The following is a 19,449-nucleotide window of genomic DNA, read 5'->3' as shown; positions in this document are numbered from 1 at the left end:
GGGTGGGAGTGGTGAAGATGTATGGGAACTATTAGTCTTAGAAACGTAAACTGGAGTCAAAATACATTTTCCCTAAGGACAGAAGTATGGGGAAGAAATAGTCCCTGTTCTTCAAGATGTTACAATCTAGCAAAACCAACACTAAGGCCAAATTTACTGAACACTAACCTTCTCTGTCCTAAGATTGTTCTAAGGACCTTATTATAATATATTCATTTCTTTAAGTCTCATATACCTATTCTAAATTACAGGCACTACTTTAATCCCCATTTTGTGGATGAGGAAACTGAGGGACAGAGAATATAAGTAACTAAATCATACAGTTAATAGATGGCTGTATTCAAATCTAGACAGATTGGCTCCAGAGGCCATGCTCTTATCTAATACATTATACTGTTTCTCAAGTAAAGAAAAATAAGAAGCACATATTTTTGATTAGTCAAAACACAAAACAAACTAAATAAGCACCCCTAACTAGATAAAAGAAAAATCTATACAAGGGGTCCGAGAAATCACAATCAAATCATGAAAATCAGAGCAAGTTTATGGATGTAGTAGAATTTGGGACAGGCCTTAAAAGACGGGTTGTACTCTTATTATAGAAGGAGTTGGGGAATGGAGGGAAGAACAGAGGCAAAGACAGTAAAGTACAGGGCACATTCAGAGAGGAACAGTCCATTTTGGCTGGAGTCTAAAAGCACTGTGTAAATGTGCCATACACGTTAACTGTTACCACCTGCTATTAAGTCAGCAAATGGAGGATTATAATAATCTATACATACAAAATCCACAAAGTTCTCGTTTTAATGAATAATTTCAGTGTCCTTCCTATCAAAACTCTGCCTGGGCTTTTATCAATAGGGACTCATGACCGATTTGAGTTCCCCTCCTGGTAGCATCCATCACTGAGCCATGAAACAGTCGGTGTGTAATAAATACAGTATTCATGTACTGTAATGGCCTAGAGTTGGAACACCCGGTTTTAAGTCCCAGCCTTGCCCATCATTAGCTATGAAACTGGTGATAACATTTGTCTTAGTATCAGCACTGATATTAAAAAGAAGAACAGAACAGATTTCAAAATACAAACTCTTGCCTGGTTTAAAAAAACAACAACAAACAAACATAACAGGAAATCTGGCATGGAAATGACAGCAGCCAAGACCACTGAAGAGATTCACAGCAAATACTTCTAGCTCCTCAAATGTCCTCTTGCCTAGACCCATGACATCTGGAAATACTCAGGAATTTATTTGCCACTGGCCTCAAAAGTCATGATGCAATCAACTGAAACCTCTGTTCCCACAAATCTCTTCCTGAAGCTTTTGTTTATCTACTCATCTCTCCCTTAAATATTGTACCAGCTCCTGAAAAGATCTCTTAATTACCTTCAAATCAAACCTCCTCAATACAAAACCCTACCAAAGTCTCTCTAATAAATGTAATATATTCAGTTATACTTTCTCTCTGCCCTACAGCTATAATTCCTTGTACCATGATTATGACTTCACAGTTATAAAAATAACCAGTAAAAAGATTTTTGGATTAAAGGACTCTGTACTGTGGAAAAAACAACTTGGGATATACCTTTTTATAGGAACTATAGGAGTTTTTAGGTTTAATCTGCAAAGGGTACTGCAGCTATTAGAATAGATCAACTTTAGCCCTCTCCTTCTAAATCCCATGTACGTGCAAGGCATCAAAAATATATGTTTTGTGGGCCTTTCAGATAAAGATCATAGGTAAATGTCAAATATATATGGTACAGAAATTAGTTCCCTGGAAAACAAGAGTGAATACCCTACTCTCATACCAAGAAATTTGCTAAAGGTACTTATAAATAAGACAGTACATGAAGAAGCCTGCCCCCCAAATCCAGAAGAGAATGAGTGATCCCCTATTCTTTCTGTTGTTTAATTTTACATCTGCTAGTTGTTCTTTTGATATTCATGGTTAAGGTGGCTGAACTTCAATTCTACTATTTAAATAAATAAGGCTCTGAGTGAGAAACTAAACAAAGACCCGAATCTCATGCTTTCAAAGTCTGAAGCTCCTGGTGATAAAGTCTAGCTTCTTTATCAGTGAGACTGAGAAACAGTTTTCAGATATGTAAGGTGCCTTGAGAGGCATCCAAGATCAGCTGCTCATGTAGGAAGCTGAAGTCCAGATAGTTCATTAACTGGTTCCAATTTACAGATCAAAGTGGGAACTAAACCGGTCCTGAAAACACAGGTCACCTGACTCTTTCCTCCCATCCTGATTCCTTCAGAGTCTTTTCGGCTCTTTTTTTCTCCCATGACTATGTAATTTTAACTGGTGAACCTCTGTATATGCTAGGTTTTTCTAGGTTTAATTAATTTCATGTCACTTTGTTAGGAGGTATTTAAATATTCACTGAGTATGCTGGTTTACTACCTAGACTGCCTCAGGAAAAAGAACTGGCACAAAGAGACACACTGGTCTAGCTGATGACCCTCTGAACTTCAAGTCAGGCCTTCATCCACAACTAGAGCTTGGACTTGCCACATGGAAATTGCTTAGTCTTCCTAGGTCTTAATTTCACAGATTCTGAAAGTTAGCAGGACTTCAGGGCTTCAGAGATCACCTAGTCTAAAAGTTCCCAACTTGTACCAGGACACCAGGTAGACCCTAATGTAAGTATGTTTTGGCAGTTGTTCTTTCTCCAAAGCTCTGGGGCCAGTTCCTCTCAAACAGTCCAAATGTGGTCAGTAGGCATAACTTACAAAATATGTATACGTACAATGAAAAGGCAAGAGAAAAACACACCGCCTTGCTGTGTTCTAAATCTGCTTCCAATTCAATACTTCTATTAAAGTAGACCAGCCTCATTAACTGAGGTTCAATTTTCAGTTCATTTTTGACCTTCCTTGTTTTCTAGCTTTATATTCAACCTGTCACTAATCCTGTTGATTGATTTTTCCTTCCTATGTGCAAAATATTTCTTTCTTCGTCTCCACTGTCAACTACCACAGGATAGGCCTTTTATCACCTTAAGTATAGATAATAAATTTCCCTCCCACACTTAGCTCTTTCAATCCAAAACTTACTCTATTAACCTTCCTGTAAGTTTTATGATATACATTTCTCAAGAATCTACTGATGACTAACAATCTTAAGGATCTTTAAAAAAAAGTTTTTTTAAATAACTAGTATCTGCAGGCCTTGATGGACATAATCTTTTTGTAATGGATATTATTTCACATGTATGCTGTGCGTCAGAAGTTCCTAGAGGTGAAATTATTGGGTCAAAGGGTATGTGCGTTCATAATTTTGATAGATGTTGCCAAAGTTCTCTCTACAGAAGTTGTACCACTATATATATATCTACTAGCAACGCACGCTGCTGCCAGCATTCTATTCCCTCTATAATCTGCCCACCTTATTTCCCACGACTCCCTGGTAGGCCCCTGTCAATCCCCGTAAGGTCAGTTCTCACCGCACTCTATTAACCCCCCCTATACTGCTTGCTGCATCTTGAACAATCACTCCCATTTCTTCTACTCATCCAATCTTCAAGGCTGTCTCAAGTTCTGCTTCTTTTATGAACGTTTACTGATCATGACATCAACCCCTCTTCCAGCCTGCCCAAAGCAGGTTTTCTCAGAAACACACATTTTGTTATATATCATCAATTTACCTATTTATTATATCCAAGATTTCTGTTGATGTTGAATTGTTTCACATATCTAGTTATCCCCAGCCAATTTATAATCTTTTTGATTGGAGTGACTCATATCCTTCCTTTGAACACACCACAGTTCTGGCAAATTAAAAAATACTTCTCTTCAACCTTCTATTGGCTTTGGAAATTCGCTTTTAAACAGAACTGAGAATCATTTGTCTTACAGACTTGACATCTGAAATTCTGTCAGGACAGTTTAAATTTGTCTTCAATGGAAAAAGAATGATTACTGACTTTCACGTAATCAATATCCCTTCATATCCTATAAGATCCTTCTTACCATCTTATTTCTAAATATATACTAGATACTCAATACATATTTCTGGAATTGATCTTGCTCCTAATTTCTCTATTATTAATAATATATGTATGCATGTATGTGTGTACATACACACAAAGTGATTCTAAAATTGATATGGAATGCAAAGGACCTAGACTAGGTAAAACGACTTTGGAGAAGAACAACAAAGTTGGAAGACTCACATTACCTAATTTTAAGATTTATTATAAAACTACAGCCATAAAGATAGTGTAGTACTGGCATCAAGAGAGGCAATGGAACAGAGATCAATGGAACAAAACACTTCAGAAAGAGACTCACTTGTCTATAAACAACTGGTTTTCAACAAAGATTCAAAGGTAATTCAGTGCAGAAAGAAAAGTCTTTTCAACAAATGGTGCTGACACGACTAGGTATTCTTAACGCCAGAAATTTAACTTGGACCCTTACCTCATACCATATTAAAAAAAATAACTTAAAATGGATCATAGACCTAACTGTGAAACCTAAAACTATAAAACTTCTGAAACAAAACATAGGAGAAAAATCTTTGTGGTGTCGGGTTAAGCAAAGATTTCTCAGTTGACACCAAAGGCATGATTCATAAAAGAAAAAATTAACAAACTGGACTTCCATCAAAAATAAAAATTGCTCTTTGAAAAACACTGTTAAGTGAATAAAAAGATAGAGAAGATTACGAGAGAAAAAGTTCTCAAAACTCAATAATAAGAAAACAAGCAACTCAATAAAAGAAAAAAGGGCAGAAGATTTAAACAGATACTTTACCAAGGAGTTATATGGCTGGAAAATAAGCACATGAAAAGATGCTCAACATCATTAATTATCAGGCAAATACAAATTAAAACCACAGTGAGAGTGAGACACCATTAAACACACGTTAGCATGGCCAACTCTGTTGGCAAAAATATGGAGCACTGGAACTGCTGGTGGGATTGTACAATGGTGTAACCACTCTGGAATGTACACCTACTATATGTTCCAGCCATTCCACTGCTAGATATTTACCCCAAAGAAATGAAAGCTTACGCCTCTACAAAGACTTATAAATAGATGTCTGTAGCAGCATGGACTGCTTTGGCCTCCGAGGATAAGGGCCTTCAGGGACCCATTCATTATGCCAGAGGAATACGAGAGTATCTAAGGTGTGAGATCACTCTGGGCAAGTTGGGTGGAATGTTAGAACCATAGCCAAGAAAACACCCTTGAATGTTACCCCTACACTCCTCCTACGACCAGGCTCCAGGTTGAAATAACAAGACCAGCGGGAGAGAAGTGCAAAGTCAGAAGGAGTGGAGGCTCCATGGGTCTTTGGCAAGGCGTGGACGATGTTCGTGACAATCTGCTACCCTCTCATGCAGAGCCATTAACAGTACCTCTCTCCCAGGCCTGTGGCAAGGATTAGCAAGTAAGAACTAAATAAAGCACTTGGCAATATTAAAGTATGAAAATGTTTTTCTAAAAAATGCTCTAAGACTCATTTACCGCCCCCCTTGGGCTCTTTCCTTAATAATGTTCAAACATAATGAGACTTGGCAGTATGCTAACAGAAAAATTTTAAATTCCATTTTAGTGCTGTAAAATACAATCTCTATGCCCTCAAAGAAAAATGATCACTGCTTAAGCTCATGAACAGTGTCCCCTCCTAGTAAACTCCCACTTTCCCCTCGTCCTACAGGCAGAAATGGATTCTTATAACATAGGCCTGGGGTAATGCACTCACCTTCTAAGGAACCATGTGGATATTTTTGCTTATTGAAAAATGAAGCTATTTTGGTCCTTCCTTTTTAAGGCTGGCTGCCAACCCGGGACCTGGAGACGTGCAGGCTGCCATCTGCCTCGCCCCAGCTGTTCCTGACCCACCATCCGTCTCCAACCAGGGACGCTTGGTATCTGCCAGGTCAGTTAAACCACGGATGAAAGATGCCTGAGGCCAAGGTACAGTGTGGACGACTCTGTTGGCAACACACAGCCTGCCACACAACCTTAGCTTCCTCTCATTAGTGGGTAGCATGCCACTCTCCATGGCAACACAGAGAGCTGTATTCCGAGAAAAACAGACCTTCTCATGGAGCTCTGCAACAATCTTTTCTTACTGTGACAAGTAATTCAGCATTCCCCACATTTTTGCTAACAACCAAAAGGCTACCTTTTAAAGAATGTATATTCTTAAAATAGAGATAATATGTTATATAGACGTTAGAAATTTATATCACTTATCCTTAGGAATGACCATTTAGGTTGCAGATTAAATTATCAGTTCAAATTATTGATGCTCTAATAGTAAAAGGAGCAAGTTTAATTTCATGCATCTCTTAACTGCCACGGTCCCAAAGTTATTTGAAAGTCTAAATAAGCCTTTAAAAATGCAATTTGCAAACATCCTCAGTGAAGAAGGAATTTTTATGGCTTGGGTTTGCATTCTATTAATGCAGTAATCAAATACTAATACAGCCACTGTTAAAGCTTGTTATAAACCATGAAAATAACAGCTTTTACTGATGCCACAATTTCACTGATGACATGTAGTTTTATCTCCTGAAAGGGAGACACAGAGCCTGCCTCAGGGCTCACATGTCTGCATGTGGGCAGCACACATCAACCTGGAGAGTCCTGAGCTCAGAACTACTGACTAGGTGGTCCAGAAAAGACACGCTCTCCAAAAAATAATAAATGAAATTCTAGATAAACTCACTATGCAATAACATTGACCTCAAGCGGACAGATCACAAAAAGAGATCTATTGTGGAGAAAAAGCTAAGATCATGGTTCTTAGGAAACAAATAACAACAACCCACAGACTATAAGAAACATAAGGGATTTCCTCTTATCCCTTAATTTTAATTTCCTCCTGCTTTACCACACTCTAGACTGTACTTTCCATGGAATTCCTTCTGCCTCAATTTTCTTAAAAATAAATTGTAGCCCCATCTGAAATCCTTATCGGTATTACCTTGCACTGGGAAAGCACTGTCTTGGTCTTTCTAGCACTGTTCCACTGTTCACATTCATCCTCATGGCTTCCCTTCTCAGCGCAGGACAGGCAATGGCTTACACACACACACTCTATGTTGGGTCTGCTCAGTTAATCTCCATGCCTTAGACTCTGCGTCAGTAAAATCAAGATGCAAATTGGATTCTTAGCAACACTATAAACTGACAGTAAGGCAAAGGTAAGAAATCTTTTTTCTTCAAAAGCCAATGAGAGGGCATGTGGGTAAGAAGCAGAAATCAATCCTTTGGCAAGGAAACAAAAATTGGTTGCTCAATTCCTTTTAAAACTAAAGTGGGACGTATAAAACTCTTTTTAACAAATGTTAAGCGTGAATCAGCAGTCAACTTCTCATGCTCACCAATCACTGAGCAGCCTCTTCCTCTTAGCTGCCGTTAGCTGTGCTGTGCTCTTACCTTTATCTTCTGTGCCACCAAACCTCTGCTGCTACTGCAGGGGGAACACCGTGGCTTCTCCCCTCGCCAAGCCAGGGCTGGAGCGGGGAGGGGGGTGATGATACCAGAATCGAGCAGCGGTGTTCCTACCCAACACCCTCCCAGCACTAGTCTGATGGACAGCATCTCAGGGCCTGTCCAAATCTCACTTTTTGCCAAACCTCTTCCTGCTCCAGTAGGGAGACAAGAGACTGGCTGTATCTAAGTTCTCATTTGGGTAACAGAACACATATCAACCATATGCCTGTCTTACTCTATAAGGTCTAACGTAAAATAAAGAAAGCCTTCTTTGTAAGAAGAAAAACAAAGAACTAGAAAACTTCAAAAGGCCTGGGGTAAGAAGCAGGAATAAGCCTAAGCAAAACGCCTTCACAGTGAGGTTTATAACATTTTTTTTGCGGCATGAACTCGCGGGCAGTCTGATGGCACCTTCTCGAATAATGTTTTAAATGCACAGGATAACAAAGGAGACCAATTATAGTGAAATAGAATTATCAAAACATCAAAAAATCCTTGAGATATGGTCACATGTGCTTCTCCATTAATGTACGAAACAAAACTAGCCAGCAGTAGTTTAATTATAAATGCAATTTCTAAGCAGTGATGAGCATAATTTGTCAAGATAGCTGCAACAAATATAATGAGATATAAAAAAAAATCAGTGGTTTTTACTGGTGAGAAAGACATAGACGCTGCTAACAGTACTGTGATCTGTTGCCTATATTCACGATTGAAGGCAATGCTAAATACTGAGAGGTGAGTGAAAATAAAAATGTAATTTTATTCTCATCTAAGTTCACAGAATCCCCTGAATTCTCTCCACCACCCCGATACATAAAGCAGCTGGAGGCACAGCTTTTCTAGCTGAAGCAGAAGCAGAGGGCTGGTGGCAGGACTGTCTGGCCTCTCCCTCACATCCTATTCCTCCCCAAGCCACGCACCGGAGGCCCCTGTGAGGAACCAGCTCGAGGGCTTCTTGGAAGACAGTTTGCAAACCACACATAAAGTGATTTATTATTCAGCCTGCTGAGAGTATCCCTGCAAGAGCATGCCTGTGCCTATTTTCCTAACCTCCCAGCCATATCTATACACAGTTTATGAAGTCCCTGGTTCACATCCTTCTTATCTTGCTTCATTTTTTATTTGTTTTTTTTATTCTCTTAATCATGTTTTATTTTGTTACAGCCCAACAGTTCTTAGCAGGCTTTGCTTTCTTATTTCTTAACTTTCATATTTTGTTTATTTTACTTCAATTTAGCCTTTTTATTGTTGTAATCACTTTTACTCTTGGTTTGTTGTAGAGTATTATCAGGTTTTTTCAAAAAATTTCTTTATTGTCAATGTATATCGTTCCTGGTATTAACTGACTTAATCATCTTTAGTTCACATTATTCGTTTGTTTAAAGCATCATTTCCCTTTCCTTGGTGTTCCCATTTTTTTAAGTGGCAGGTCAGAAGTTGATCAAAAGGTTGTGGGCCCCCAGAGAGGAGCCCAGAGCCTAAAGAGGGGTGGTTGAGCATTTGTTCTCCCTCCTGCTATCTAAATAGCAGCCTCTCTTTAACTCTCCTTAAAACATCCCTGGGACTCTTTAATGTTGATGCCCCCAAACGTTTAAACCTGTGTACTTCAGGAGATTCAAAGGCTGAGTCTTTCCTGGAATGAGAGGATGATAACACACTGGCATGTGCTGGAAGCACCCTGAACCGCTTACTTGTTCACCTGACTCAACGGCAGATGCTCAGCTAGCTCTCCACTGATCACTCCAGGTTTCCAAACTTCTTCGGCTCTAATAGCCTTTACATAGTCACTGGGGAGATCTGATCACTAGAAGATGAGAGGATGCGGGGATTACATTCTGCTTGCAGAGCCTGGTCTCTACAGACTGAGGCAGGGAAAGATTTGTGCCACTGACAGAGGTGGCAGCCAAAGTCCTGTTGTGGGCCTTCCCCTCAAAGACAGTACTGCCTGGGGAATGAGAAATTCTCCAGGCAGGCCAGCAAGAAGCTATTAGTTGCAGGATTAATGAATTGCTCCCATATTTCCGTATCTTACACCTGTGATTGTAAGTTTACTCCAAGATGTCTAAAGTCATCCCATGTGGAAATGTTAGGCATTGCAACCATGAACGCTGAAGACCTAACTGGTGGAAATCCCAGAGGCCCTTGGTGTCCTCAGGATTAACATTCTTGATTTCAATTAAAGCAGGGAAACCCCAAGAGTTCATAACTTAACCTGCAATTCTGCTGAGGCATTACTATGTTTTGTATATCCTCTAAGGATGGAAAGCAGGAGTTGATACTTAGCTGATGAACGAATACTGGCCAGCCTCCATCATCTACACCTGATGCAGCTTTACGGCGCTGTATTTGGTCTCACACACATACAACAGTAATCTCATGAAGTCATAAAAACATTTCTTTCTTAAAAAAAAAATCTGAGAAAAAGAGAGCTAATTTTCTTGGCAATGGAAGGGAGGAGAAAGAACGGAAATAAAAGAGTGATAAGTCATGGTTAGAACACTAGTTTTGATTAAGCAAAGGATGGGGAATGTCAAATTAAACAACGCCTCAGATTTAAGATGGACAAGAGTCTTCTATATGACCTATATAAAAACAGGGAGATTTTATGAAACTTTCAATAAGACTCCAGGCCTCACAAAACTGGACATGATATGGAGAATTAATCACAGAATGTCTTTCTGTAGGACTTAAATTTCTCAGTTAAACCTCAACGCATGAAGACAGGGACAGTGTCTAACTTATTCACCACTATATGCCCAGCAACTTGGACAAATTCTGGGCACACAATGGGTGTGCAGTAAATACGTGCTGAATTTTGAATTGTTGAAATCAATTATATGCTACAGAGGTACAAGTAAATTTGGACATATTTCTTCTAAGACTATAGCACTGTGTCCTACAGGATGGAATTCTAAAAATTAGTTCCTATTTATAAATTGGAACGATTTTCTGCATTTTCCCATGAACAAAGCAAACAAAGGTGCCAGCCCAAATACACCTTTCACCACTGGCAGAAATAACTACCAAAGGAGCCTTACAGTGCCAAAGAACCACTAAAGGAAGGCAGGGCTTGCTCCCATTAAGGAATCCATTTATGTTTATCTTAATGAAGGGTAGGAGGGCACTTGCAATTATGATTTCAGCACCTAGAATTTAAACTTCAGACACTTAAAGACAATCTTAGACTTAAAATAATTTTTTTTTTAAGGTTTGGAATCTTACCTATTTGAGATTAGTATTTAAACAGAAAACACCAAAACGATGGTAGAATCTACCCAATTCAGGAAGAAAAAAAAGAAGCCTTATTACTAGTTTGCAATATCACATACAAGAAAATTGGATATGTTTTCCCTAATATAAAGAAAGCTTTAAAAAATATATAACCAGATGTAAATAACTGAAAACTCTCTTGATCAAAACAAAGTTAAGGGACTTCCCTAGTGGCATAGTGGATAAGACTCCACGCTCCCAGTGCAGGGGGCCCGGGTTCGATCCCTGGTTAGGGAACTAGATCCCACATGCATGCCGCAACTAAGAGTTCGCATATCACAACTAAGGAGCTCACGTGCACAACTAAGGAGCTGGTGAGTCACAACTAAAGAGCCTGCTTGCAGCAACTAAGGAGCTGGCAAGCCGCAATTAAGGAGTCCACGAGCCACAACTAAGGAGCTCACCTGCCGCGACTAAATAAATATTTTCTAAAAAACCGAAGATCAAATGGGAAATTCTAATACAATGTTTACTGGAAACATTTTAAATTTCAGTCTGAGTCTTTTTTTGCAGCCTAGGAATTGGAACAAATCATAAATCTGGTTTTTAAAATCACAATAACGAATCACAATAAAAAGTTAGTTGTAAGGTATCATTTTGACAGGTATCTGATAGATGGAAAATCAACTCTAAGAATAAATCATAATTTATTTGATCAATCCTTTATTTAATGAACTTTAGGTTATTCCAGTGTTTACTGCTATAGATGGTGATGTACTGAACATACTTCTTTGTACACAGGGGAGACTGTAGCTGTAGTTCAGTGGGGTTGTCCCCAGTTGTGAGGAAGAATGAAGTAGTAATGTAGAAAAAGTTTTAAAATACAATGTTAATTGAAAATAGGAGCTGAATAGTACTTAAAGAGTGTGTTTCCACCTAAATAAAAAAGGGAGGAAAAAGATAAATAGACATATATTTTTTTTCTCCTATCAGACTAACAGAAGTCCAGAAGTGTGAAAATACCTCTGTTGGCCAAGCTGTAGAAAGAGGCCTCTTTCATACACTGCTGGTGGGAATATAAATTGGTAAGACCCCAATGGAAAGCGATTTGGCAACAGCTATTGAAATTAAATATGTATGTATATATATATATATATACATGTGTATTATTACATTTACTATGTATTAAATATACATACTTATGAGAACTATGTGCAAAATTACCTAGGTAAAAGGTTATTAATTATTGCATTGTGCATCATACAAAAAGAGAGCACAAACAACCTAAAGGCCCTACAATAGGGAACTGGTTTAAATAATATATTCATAGTATGGAATATGATACAGTTATAAAAAATGTCTAATCTCTCTATACACTGATATGGAAACATCTCCAAAGCACAAACTTAAAAAGCAAGGAGCTGAACATCATATACAGTACTTACCACCTTTTGTGTTAAAAAAGGATGTGAAACAAGAGAATATATAGTCAAATGAAATGGAAAACTTACTTGTACAGGTAATACTCTGCATGGTCTATCTCTTCTCGAGATGAAATGTTGTCCACAAACTAAAAGACAAAAAAAGAAACCTTTGGTGGAATATAAATTATGCCATATATTGAGCCTAAGTCACACACTGACCTTAAAAATAAAACACCCATTTTATTAGAACAGTGTTCATGTAGTGTGGCTCCATCCTCAAAACCACTCTATGTTAATGCCAACAAATAATCTACAATGGCCTCTCTTTTTCTATATGTAGAACAACCTTGGTTAGAAAAACTGTTTAAAAACTAAACGTTAACCTTGCTCAGAACAAGAGAGCTCCTCTTAGTGTATTTATAATTAGTCACTGGTATTTCCCATTAACTTTAAACCCTGATATTTTCTCTATGTTCCAAACTCCAAATACATGGGAACACATAGTTGAAAGGATGAAGACTCTAATGGCTGAAAAAACATGGCCCAAGAGAGGAAAAATCTAAATTTAGAGAACTCAGTCTTGTAACCATTTTTCCTATCTGATTTGGTTCTGCTACGGACCAGTCAACCTGTGATTCTTCTACCAGCAAAGTCTCCCCTCGAACCACAAACTCCTTCAGTGTGCTCAACTCTAAACCAGAGAAACAAACAGAAAAGACTCTTCTAAGGAGGAATTCTACTCTAAAGTAAAGACTCAGAGGCAAAAAGGGTGAAGTAGGAGATAATGGATGTAGTGAATATAATTAAAACCTCGGGAAGAGGGAGAGAAAAGTAAAGAGGGGGAGACTTAATGGATCTCTCCCTTTTTAGGACTTATGGACTTGATTTAGAAATCTCATTAAGGGGCAGATAAAATATGGTTCAAACCCAGGACCTGGAGTTGAGAACTAGCTCTCCTGATTGCATGCTGTGTGGCATAAACAGACGGCACAGCCCCTCTGGAACTTAGTTGCTCCATCTGCATAAACAGAATAAAGGCACCTGCACTGAAGAGGACGAAGCTCCAACGAGAAGTGCGCATGAAAGCTCTTTAAACTCTGAAGTGCTGCCTAAACAAACACCAGGCATTATGGCATACAGAGATTTTATACATCATGTAAGGGATGAACCAGTGGTCTTTCAGTTCCCCTCCAATATGAAAATGATAAGTCTATAAAATTTAGGTTATAACCTAGCTAAACGGTTCCCCTACTAAAAGGAAAATATCAAGGATCAGAAAGAAAGGACTCAGACTAAAAAGGATGATGGTTTCTCTACTTTTCTTCTCTTAGATTTAAGTCTCTTGAATTTTATGGTGCCATTAATTTCTACAAAGAGTTTTCACATCTAAGATCTCAATTTAGCGTCACATCAGCCCTATGAGGAAAATACTATTGTCCCCATACTGAATATGAGGAAATTGAGAGGGGCCCACTTGCCCAATGTCATAAAGCAAATCCATTAAGACAAGGTAAGATCTATTTAAGGGAGGCAACAGAAAAGAACTTCAATGTCACAGAGATCTGGGTTTGAAGCCCAATTTTTCCACCTATGAACTGTGTGAACTTGGGAAAGTCATCAAGCATTCTGAGTCTTACATGCAAAATGGAGATAACAATGCTTACCTCATATGGCCGCTATGAGAATAGCAAGATAATCTAAGTTAAGAAACTAGTACAACAGCTGGCATAGAAGGTGATCAGTAATGGTTACTCTCAAGTCTTATTCCTGACTCCTAGCCTAATATTATTCTCCCATCCATTGCTCTGTAGCAGTTTAACATTAACATTAATATCCACTCTTTTATAAACTTTCTCAAGTACCAAAATTACTTCCAATACTATCACTTTGAAGGGTGTATCAACTTAAAAAAAAATCATGATACCAAATCCTGGAAAAATTAAAATAAACCAGATACACAACAGTAATCACTGACACTGGAGTCTGATAAATTTATTACCTTTTATTTCAGTCAAAGAAATTTGCTACTTCATCATAAAATATCTATTAGCAACTACAAAAACATACCATGCTCTGGAAAAATATATCCTATGAAAGATAGTCTTTACAGAGCCTCATGTATATTAAGTGGCTTTCTTGTCTTCTTTCTCTTTCTTTATATTTAAGTTTTCTTACCCGTGATATTGTTAAAGAACTAACGGGCAGCTTTCTCTCATATGTTTTATCCATTAAAGATGCCAGATCAGCTGTGAAGACAAAGAAGAAAAAAGAACCTTGTTAAATATACATATTTCTTAAGAAAAATCTAACAGATACAACTCCTGCCAGATGGCTGTCAACATTATGAAGTCAGTATTAAAACAGATGCTCTTTCTTGCTCTTTTCTGAAATTATTTTTATATAAATTAAAGAGGATAGAGAAATATTAGTATAATTTTTTAAGTATTTACTTGATTGCAGAAAGCATTATTTTAAAAGTCCTAGCATAGATTTAGCTTTAAAAAAATGGATCAGTAAAATACCTCTGGAAGGAGACACAAGAAAGTGTTATTATTGACAGACTCCAGGGAAAGGAGGGCCAAGATGGTGGGGGGGCAAGAAAAGGGAACTCTTCATCGCTTACACATTTTTTCCTTTTGCATTTTGAACCAGGTAAATATATTAGCTGTTCAAAAATGTTTTAAGTTGGAACTTATTAAATTACTTTTATACATTCCCTGAACGAATCACAGGGGCCAGGCATTCTGGTTATAATTAATGGTTTTCAGCCTGAACTATTTCTGATTCCTTTTACCAGAACATCCATACAAATACTTGGTATTCCTAAAATTACACTGTCATCTCAGAGTCTAAAAAGACCTGGAATAACAGGCAACATACTCTTCAAAATAATTATTTCATACCTTCTCATTGCTTCTAGAACTTAAAATGTGTGTCTTCCCCCTTCTCCGTTCACTCTCACTCTCAGCTCATGATTTTGTGTCTTATTTCCCTAAGTATAAAATAGAAGCAATCATGGGAACTTTATCCTCCTACCATCAGGTCTACCAGGCTACCAGCATCTGTATCCATATACCCTGCCTCTTATTTTTTTTTTTAAACAAAGGATGAACTTTATTAAACAAACAAAAAACAAAAATGACAAAGATTTCCTTTGACCTCCTATCTCCCTCCAGCCACTTCTCCTTTGCTCTGCTCCCGTCAGGAGCAAGACTCCACATCAGAGTCACCCCCAGTACAACTGTCACCACTTCCTTAGTTCCATCCTCCCTTGAACTGACTCAAATCACATTTTGGTTTCCATCACTCTACTGACACCAAAGACCACCTCTACTTTGTTAAATCCAGTAGTTAATTCTTCATCCTCATCTTACCTCACCTCTCACTAACAATTAGTATAGTTGAGCATTCTGTTCTTCATGAGATGCTCTTTTCTCTCTTTCTTGGCTTCCTTTGCAGGATCTCCTCTTCTTGACTTCTTGATGTTGACGTGCCCTAAGTCTGAGGAGCAGACTCTTCACCATCTGCTCGGTCTCTGGGTATCTCATTCTCTCCCTCCCATAGCTTTAATCATCATCTACAGACTACTGACTCCACACATAATATGCCTACCCTGACTTCTTCTTGTGACTCCAAACTTGTATTTCCAACTACATGGATGACATCTCTATGTGGGCATCTAATAGGTCTCTTAACATTACATGTCCTCTTAATTCTCCAACCTTCCACTCCAAACCTGCTTTTCTCCAAACCTTTCCCATCTCAGTAAATGGCCCCTACGTTAACTGGCTTACTCAGGCCAAAAACTAAGGCGTCATCCCTGATCCCATTCTTTCTCACTCTCTGTAACCACATGTCAGCAAATCATATACACTCTAGATCTGAAATATAAATAAATATATATAAATAAATCAGATCCTGTCATTTTCTTTTCTCAACCAGCCAATAGCTACCTATCACACTTGGAATAAAATCCAAAATATTTTCTATGATCTATAAATGCCTACATACGCTGGTCTGTGTTTGGCTTTTTGTTTTTTCTTTTACACTTAGAAGTAAAAACCATGAAGGCAAGGACTTAATTCACTGATATATTCTCAGTTCCTAGAAAAGTTCTATAAAAGGCACTCAATAAATGTCTAAAGAAATAAATAAAAGGAATAAAGCAAGGGAGGGAGAGAGAGAGGGGAGAAAGAGAGGGAAGAAGGAAAAAGAAATGCAGTTATCTCTTGGTGTCCACGTGGGATTGGTTCCAGGACCCACTGCGGATACCAAAATCCACAGATGCTCAAGTTCCATAGCTGGCTCTCCGCATCCGCGGATTCAACTAACTGCATCATGTAGTGCTGTGTGGAAAAAAATCCACATATAAGTGGACCCACAAAGTTCAAATCCATATTGTTCATGGGTCAACTCTAACTGGAGTTCCAAGTTTTTTTTTTACTCCCTGGTGGAAGAAATTAGTATTTAGCAAAACGGCAACAGGTAATCAATTGACAAGTATTTGTTAAAGACCTATTGCTGTGCACTTAACAGATATTTTTCTCTTTTCTTTCCCTGGGATAATGCTCTCAATGACTCAGTAGCTACTAGGGGAAAGGAACTTTGCAAAACCACTAAAACCTGATATGATGTAAAAGTAATTACTTTTCTTATGACTGTCTTAAAGGGGTTGGTACCATGTGATTTAAAAATTTTAAAACACAAATACACATATACAAAGAAGCCCCTAAAACCTCTTCATACTAAGGTAAATTAATATTGTTAAATCTAACTGCTCACAGAATGATATTAAACAGCATTCCCATGATACCAAATCTTTATGATCTCTTCATAATAGAGGCTCTTGTGTTGATAGGCAATATAAAGAATCAACTAACCCTTTACTCAAAATTTAAATTTTAACTAAAAAATGCAGGATCAGGATCTACTGGCCTAATTAAAATGACCTCCATTTCCTCATGGGTTTCATATAGTACACAGCATATAACAAAACACTGGATTGACCGGGCTTCTGTAGTGTGTTAAGTCAAGATTCCATTTTAATCTTTTACAACAAGATAGCCTCAGTCAAGTAAAATTGGCTGGGGCCTCAAAAAAGGCAACAGCTGCAGAGCCAGCATCTGATGAATAATATTTGCATATTATAAGTCAGAGAAAGGTTTGCTACTAAATATAATATGCAACCAATCACCTCACATGACAGCACTAGCGTGATGAATGAGGCAGAAAACTACGGGGAGCAGGGATGGCCACGAAAGCTGGGGCAGCTGCAGCCTGCAGAGGGCCAGTGCCACAGGCTTCTGGACCATGGTTTCAACAGTCAAAATCACTCTTCATGTTTCAGTGAGGGGCCAGCAGATGCCCAGGTTTTATTCAAAGGGATATGCCAAAGAAGATGCTTTCTTGCCTGTCACTCAGCTCCTCAGGAATATACATTGCAGCGGACGGTTGGGGTCAACAAAGACTATAAAGGAAAATGGGTCTGAAATTTGAATTCCTCATTGAACTCTTCATTAACAAAACTTAAAGCTGTATAGGCAATGTGGAAGTATGTCCAGAAAATGAAATGTATACTAGTATAAAAATGTTCTTTTTGTTTGAAGAAAACAATACCATTGATAATCTAAGGATATAAAGGATTTTCCTGAGGACCCCGCACTATTCGAAGTATAGGAGTGTAACCCTGGTTAAGGATCTGAACCCCTAAGAGGCTTTAAGACTTTAAAACGTCAGATTCCTAGGCTTCACACCCAGAGGGCGATTCTAATTCCATAGGTTTGAAGTGAGACCACAGAAACACAAATTTTTAAATAAAAGCCCCAGGAGATTGTGATGTAGCCTGGCAAGCACTCGAGTGAGTTAGTTTGAGAACTACCACAGAGGGAACACAAAAAGGATGTTGCTCCTAAGTTCGAAGATGATATTAAACTGAATTCCACCTTAGCAATAAGGTGGACTAAATAGCCTTTAAAAAATTCCCCCTACTATAAAAACAAAACACCTAAATAAAATGTTAAAAAAATTTTCAAATATATGACTGAGCTTTCAAGAAGATAGATGTAATTGTCAGCGGCTAAAGGCAGGATGGGAGCACAAACCTTGAGTGTTTAAGGGACTACTAAGGGTAGCAGTCACCTGAGAGCATCTGCAGGTCCGCAGGGACACAGAGCTGTGGTTTTAATGACTTACAGGGAACAGAGGATAGAACCAAGGCCTCTGTAAGGCAGGAGGCTGTTTCAGAGATCCTAGGTAAAGCCAGAGCTGCCTAAGGCTACACCTGCAGTGAAGGTGAACTAGAAAGTAATGCACCCTGCAAAGGGAAAACAGCAAGGACATCGTCCCCTGAGGATTCTAAACCACAAAGTCAGCCCTCACACCTCTGAGGCCCTAATTATACTTCCTATGTCATACAAGATACACCAACTTAAGAACTATGTTTTAAGTGGTTTAAAGAGTTGATTTTACTACATAAAATTGTAGAAAATACATACTAATCTATGATGACAGAAAATATCAGAGGTTTCCTGGGAATGTGGGAAGGTGGGCAGGAAGAAGAGGAAAGGACTACAAAGAAGTAGGAGAACGTGTGGGGGGTGGGTGACAGATATGCTTATTATCTTGATTGTAGTAATGATTTCATGGACTATATACACGTACATATGTCAAGACTTGTCAAATTGTACACTTGAATTATGTGCGGTATATTCTATGTAAATAATACGTCAAGAAAGCTGTAAAAAAGAAATTCGATGAATAAGTTAAAGAGCAGTTAAGACACAGGTGAGGTGAGAATTAGCAACCTAAAAAATCTAAAAGAAATTACAAGAAACTAGAAGACTGCAGCAAAGATAGATAAAAATGAAAAGTATAAAAAAGGAGTTAAGAGATATAGAAAATAGAATCGTGAGGTCTAAAATACATTTAATTGAATTTCCCAAAGAAGTTAATAAAGAGAATGGGGAGAGGTGATATATGATGAGCTAATTGCTAAGCATTTTTTAGAACTGATAAAAGATATCCATTTTCAGATTCAGGAAACACAAAAAATCTCAAGTCAATTAAGTAAAATTAAGTCCACACCATGATACATTACACTTAAACTGAAGAATAAGAGGACTTTAAAAGTAGCCAGAAAGTAAAGATAGATTACTTACAAAGGAAAAACAACTATACCAACAGGTGTTTTCTCACTAGAAACAACAGAAAACAGTAGAATAACATGTTGGGAGTAAATACAATCAAAATAGAACTACATATCTAGCAAAATTATCTTTTAAGATTAACAGAAAAATAAAAACACTAAAAAACTGAAAGAATTTATTAGCAACAAATACTCACTAAAG

The 19,449-nt window shown here is 38.0% G+C and overlaps 1 protein-coding gene across 4 annotated transcripts in view; it reads right to left on the bottom strand.

Annotated features, from left to right (window-relative positions):
* Window positions 1–19,449, bottom strand: part of MRPS27 (mitochondrial ribosomal protein S27) — a 129,246-nt gene that overhangs the window by 96,023 nt on the left and 13,774 nt on the right. For all 4 annotated transcript variants that reach the window (XR_014293996.1, XM_082620468.1, XM_082620467.1 and 1 more), the window contains exons 3-4: window positions 14,279–14,349; window positions 12,191–12,249 (exon numbers count right to left, since the gene is read on the bottom strand). Coding sequence is in view for 3 of the 4 variants with exons in the window: in XM_082620468.1 (XP_082476594.1) it covers window positions 12,191–12,249; window positions 14,279–14,349 (130 nt within the window). In the remaining variant the exon portion in view is untranslated. The remainder of the gene's footprint in view (window positions 1–12,190; window positions 12,250–14,278; window positions 14,350–19,449) is intronic.

Source organism: Mesoplodon mirus (genome assembly GCF_964341445.2).
Source record: "Mesoplodon mirus genome assembly, chromosome: 5".
Taxonomy (NCBI): Eukaryota; Metazoa; Chordata; class Mammalia; order Artiodactyla; family Ziphiidae; genus Mesoplodon; species Mesoplodon mirus.
This window is presented reverse-complemented; position numbering and strand designations above follow the sequence as displayed.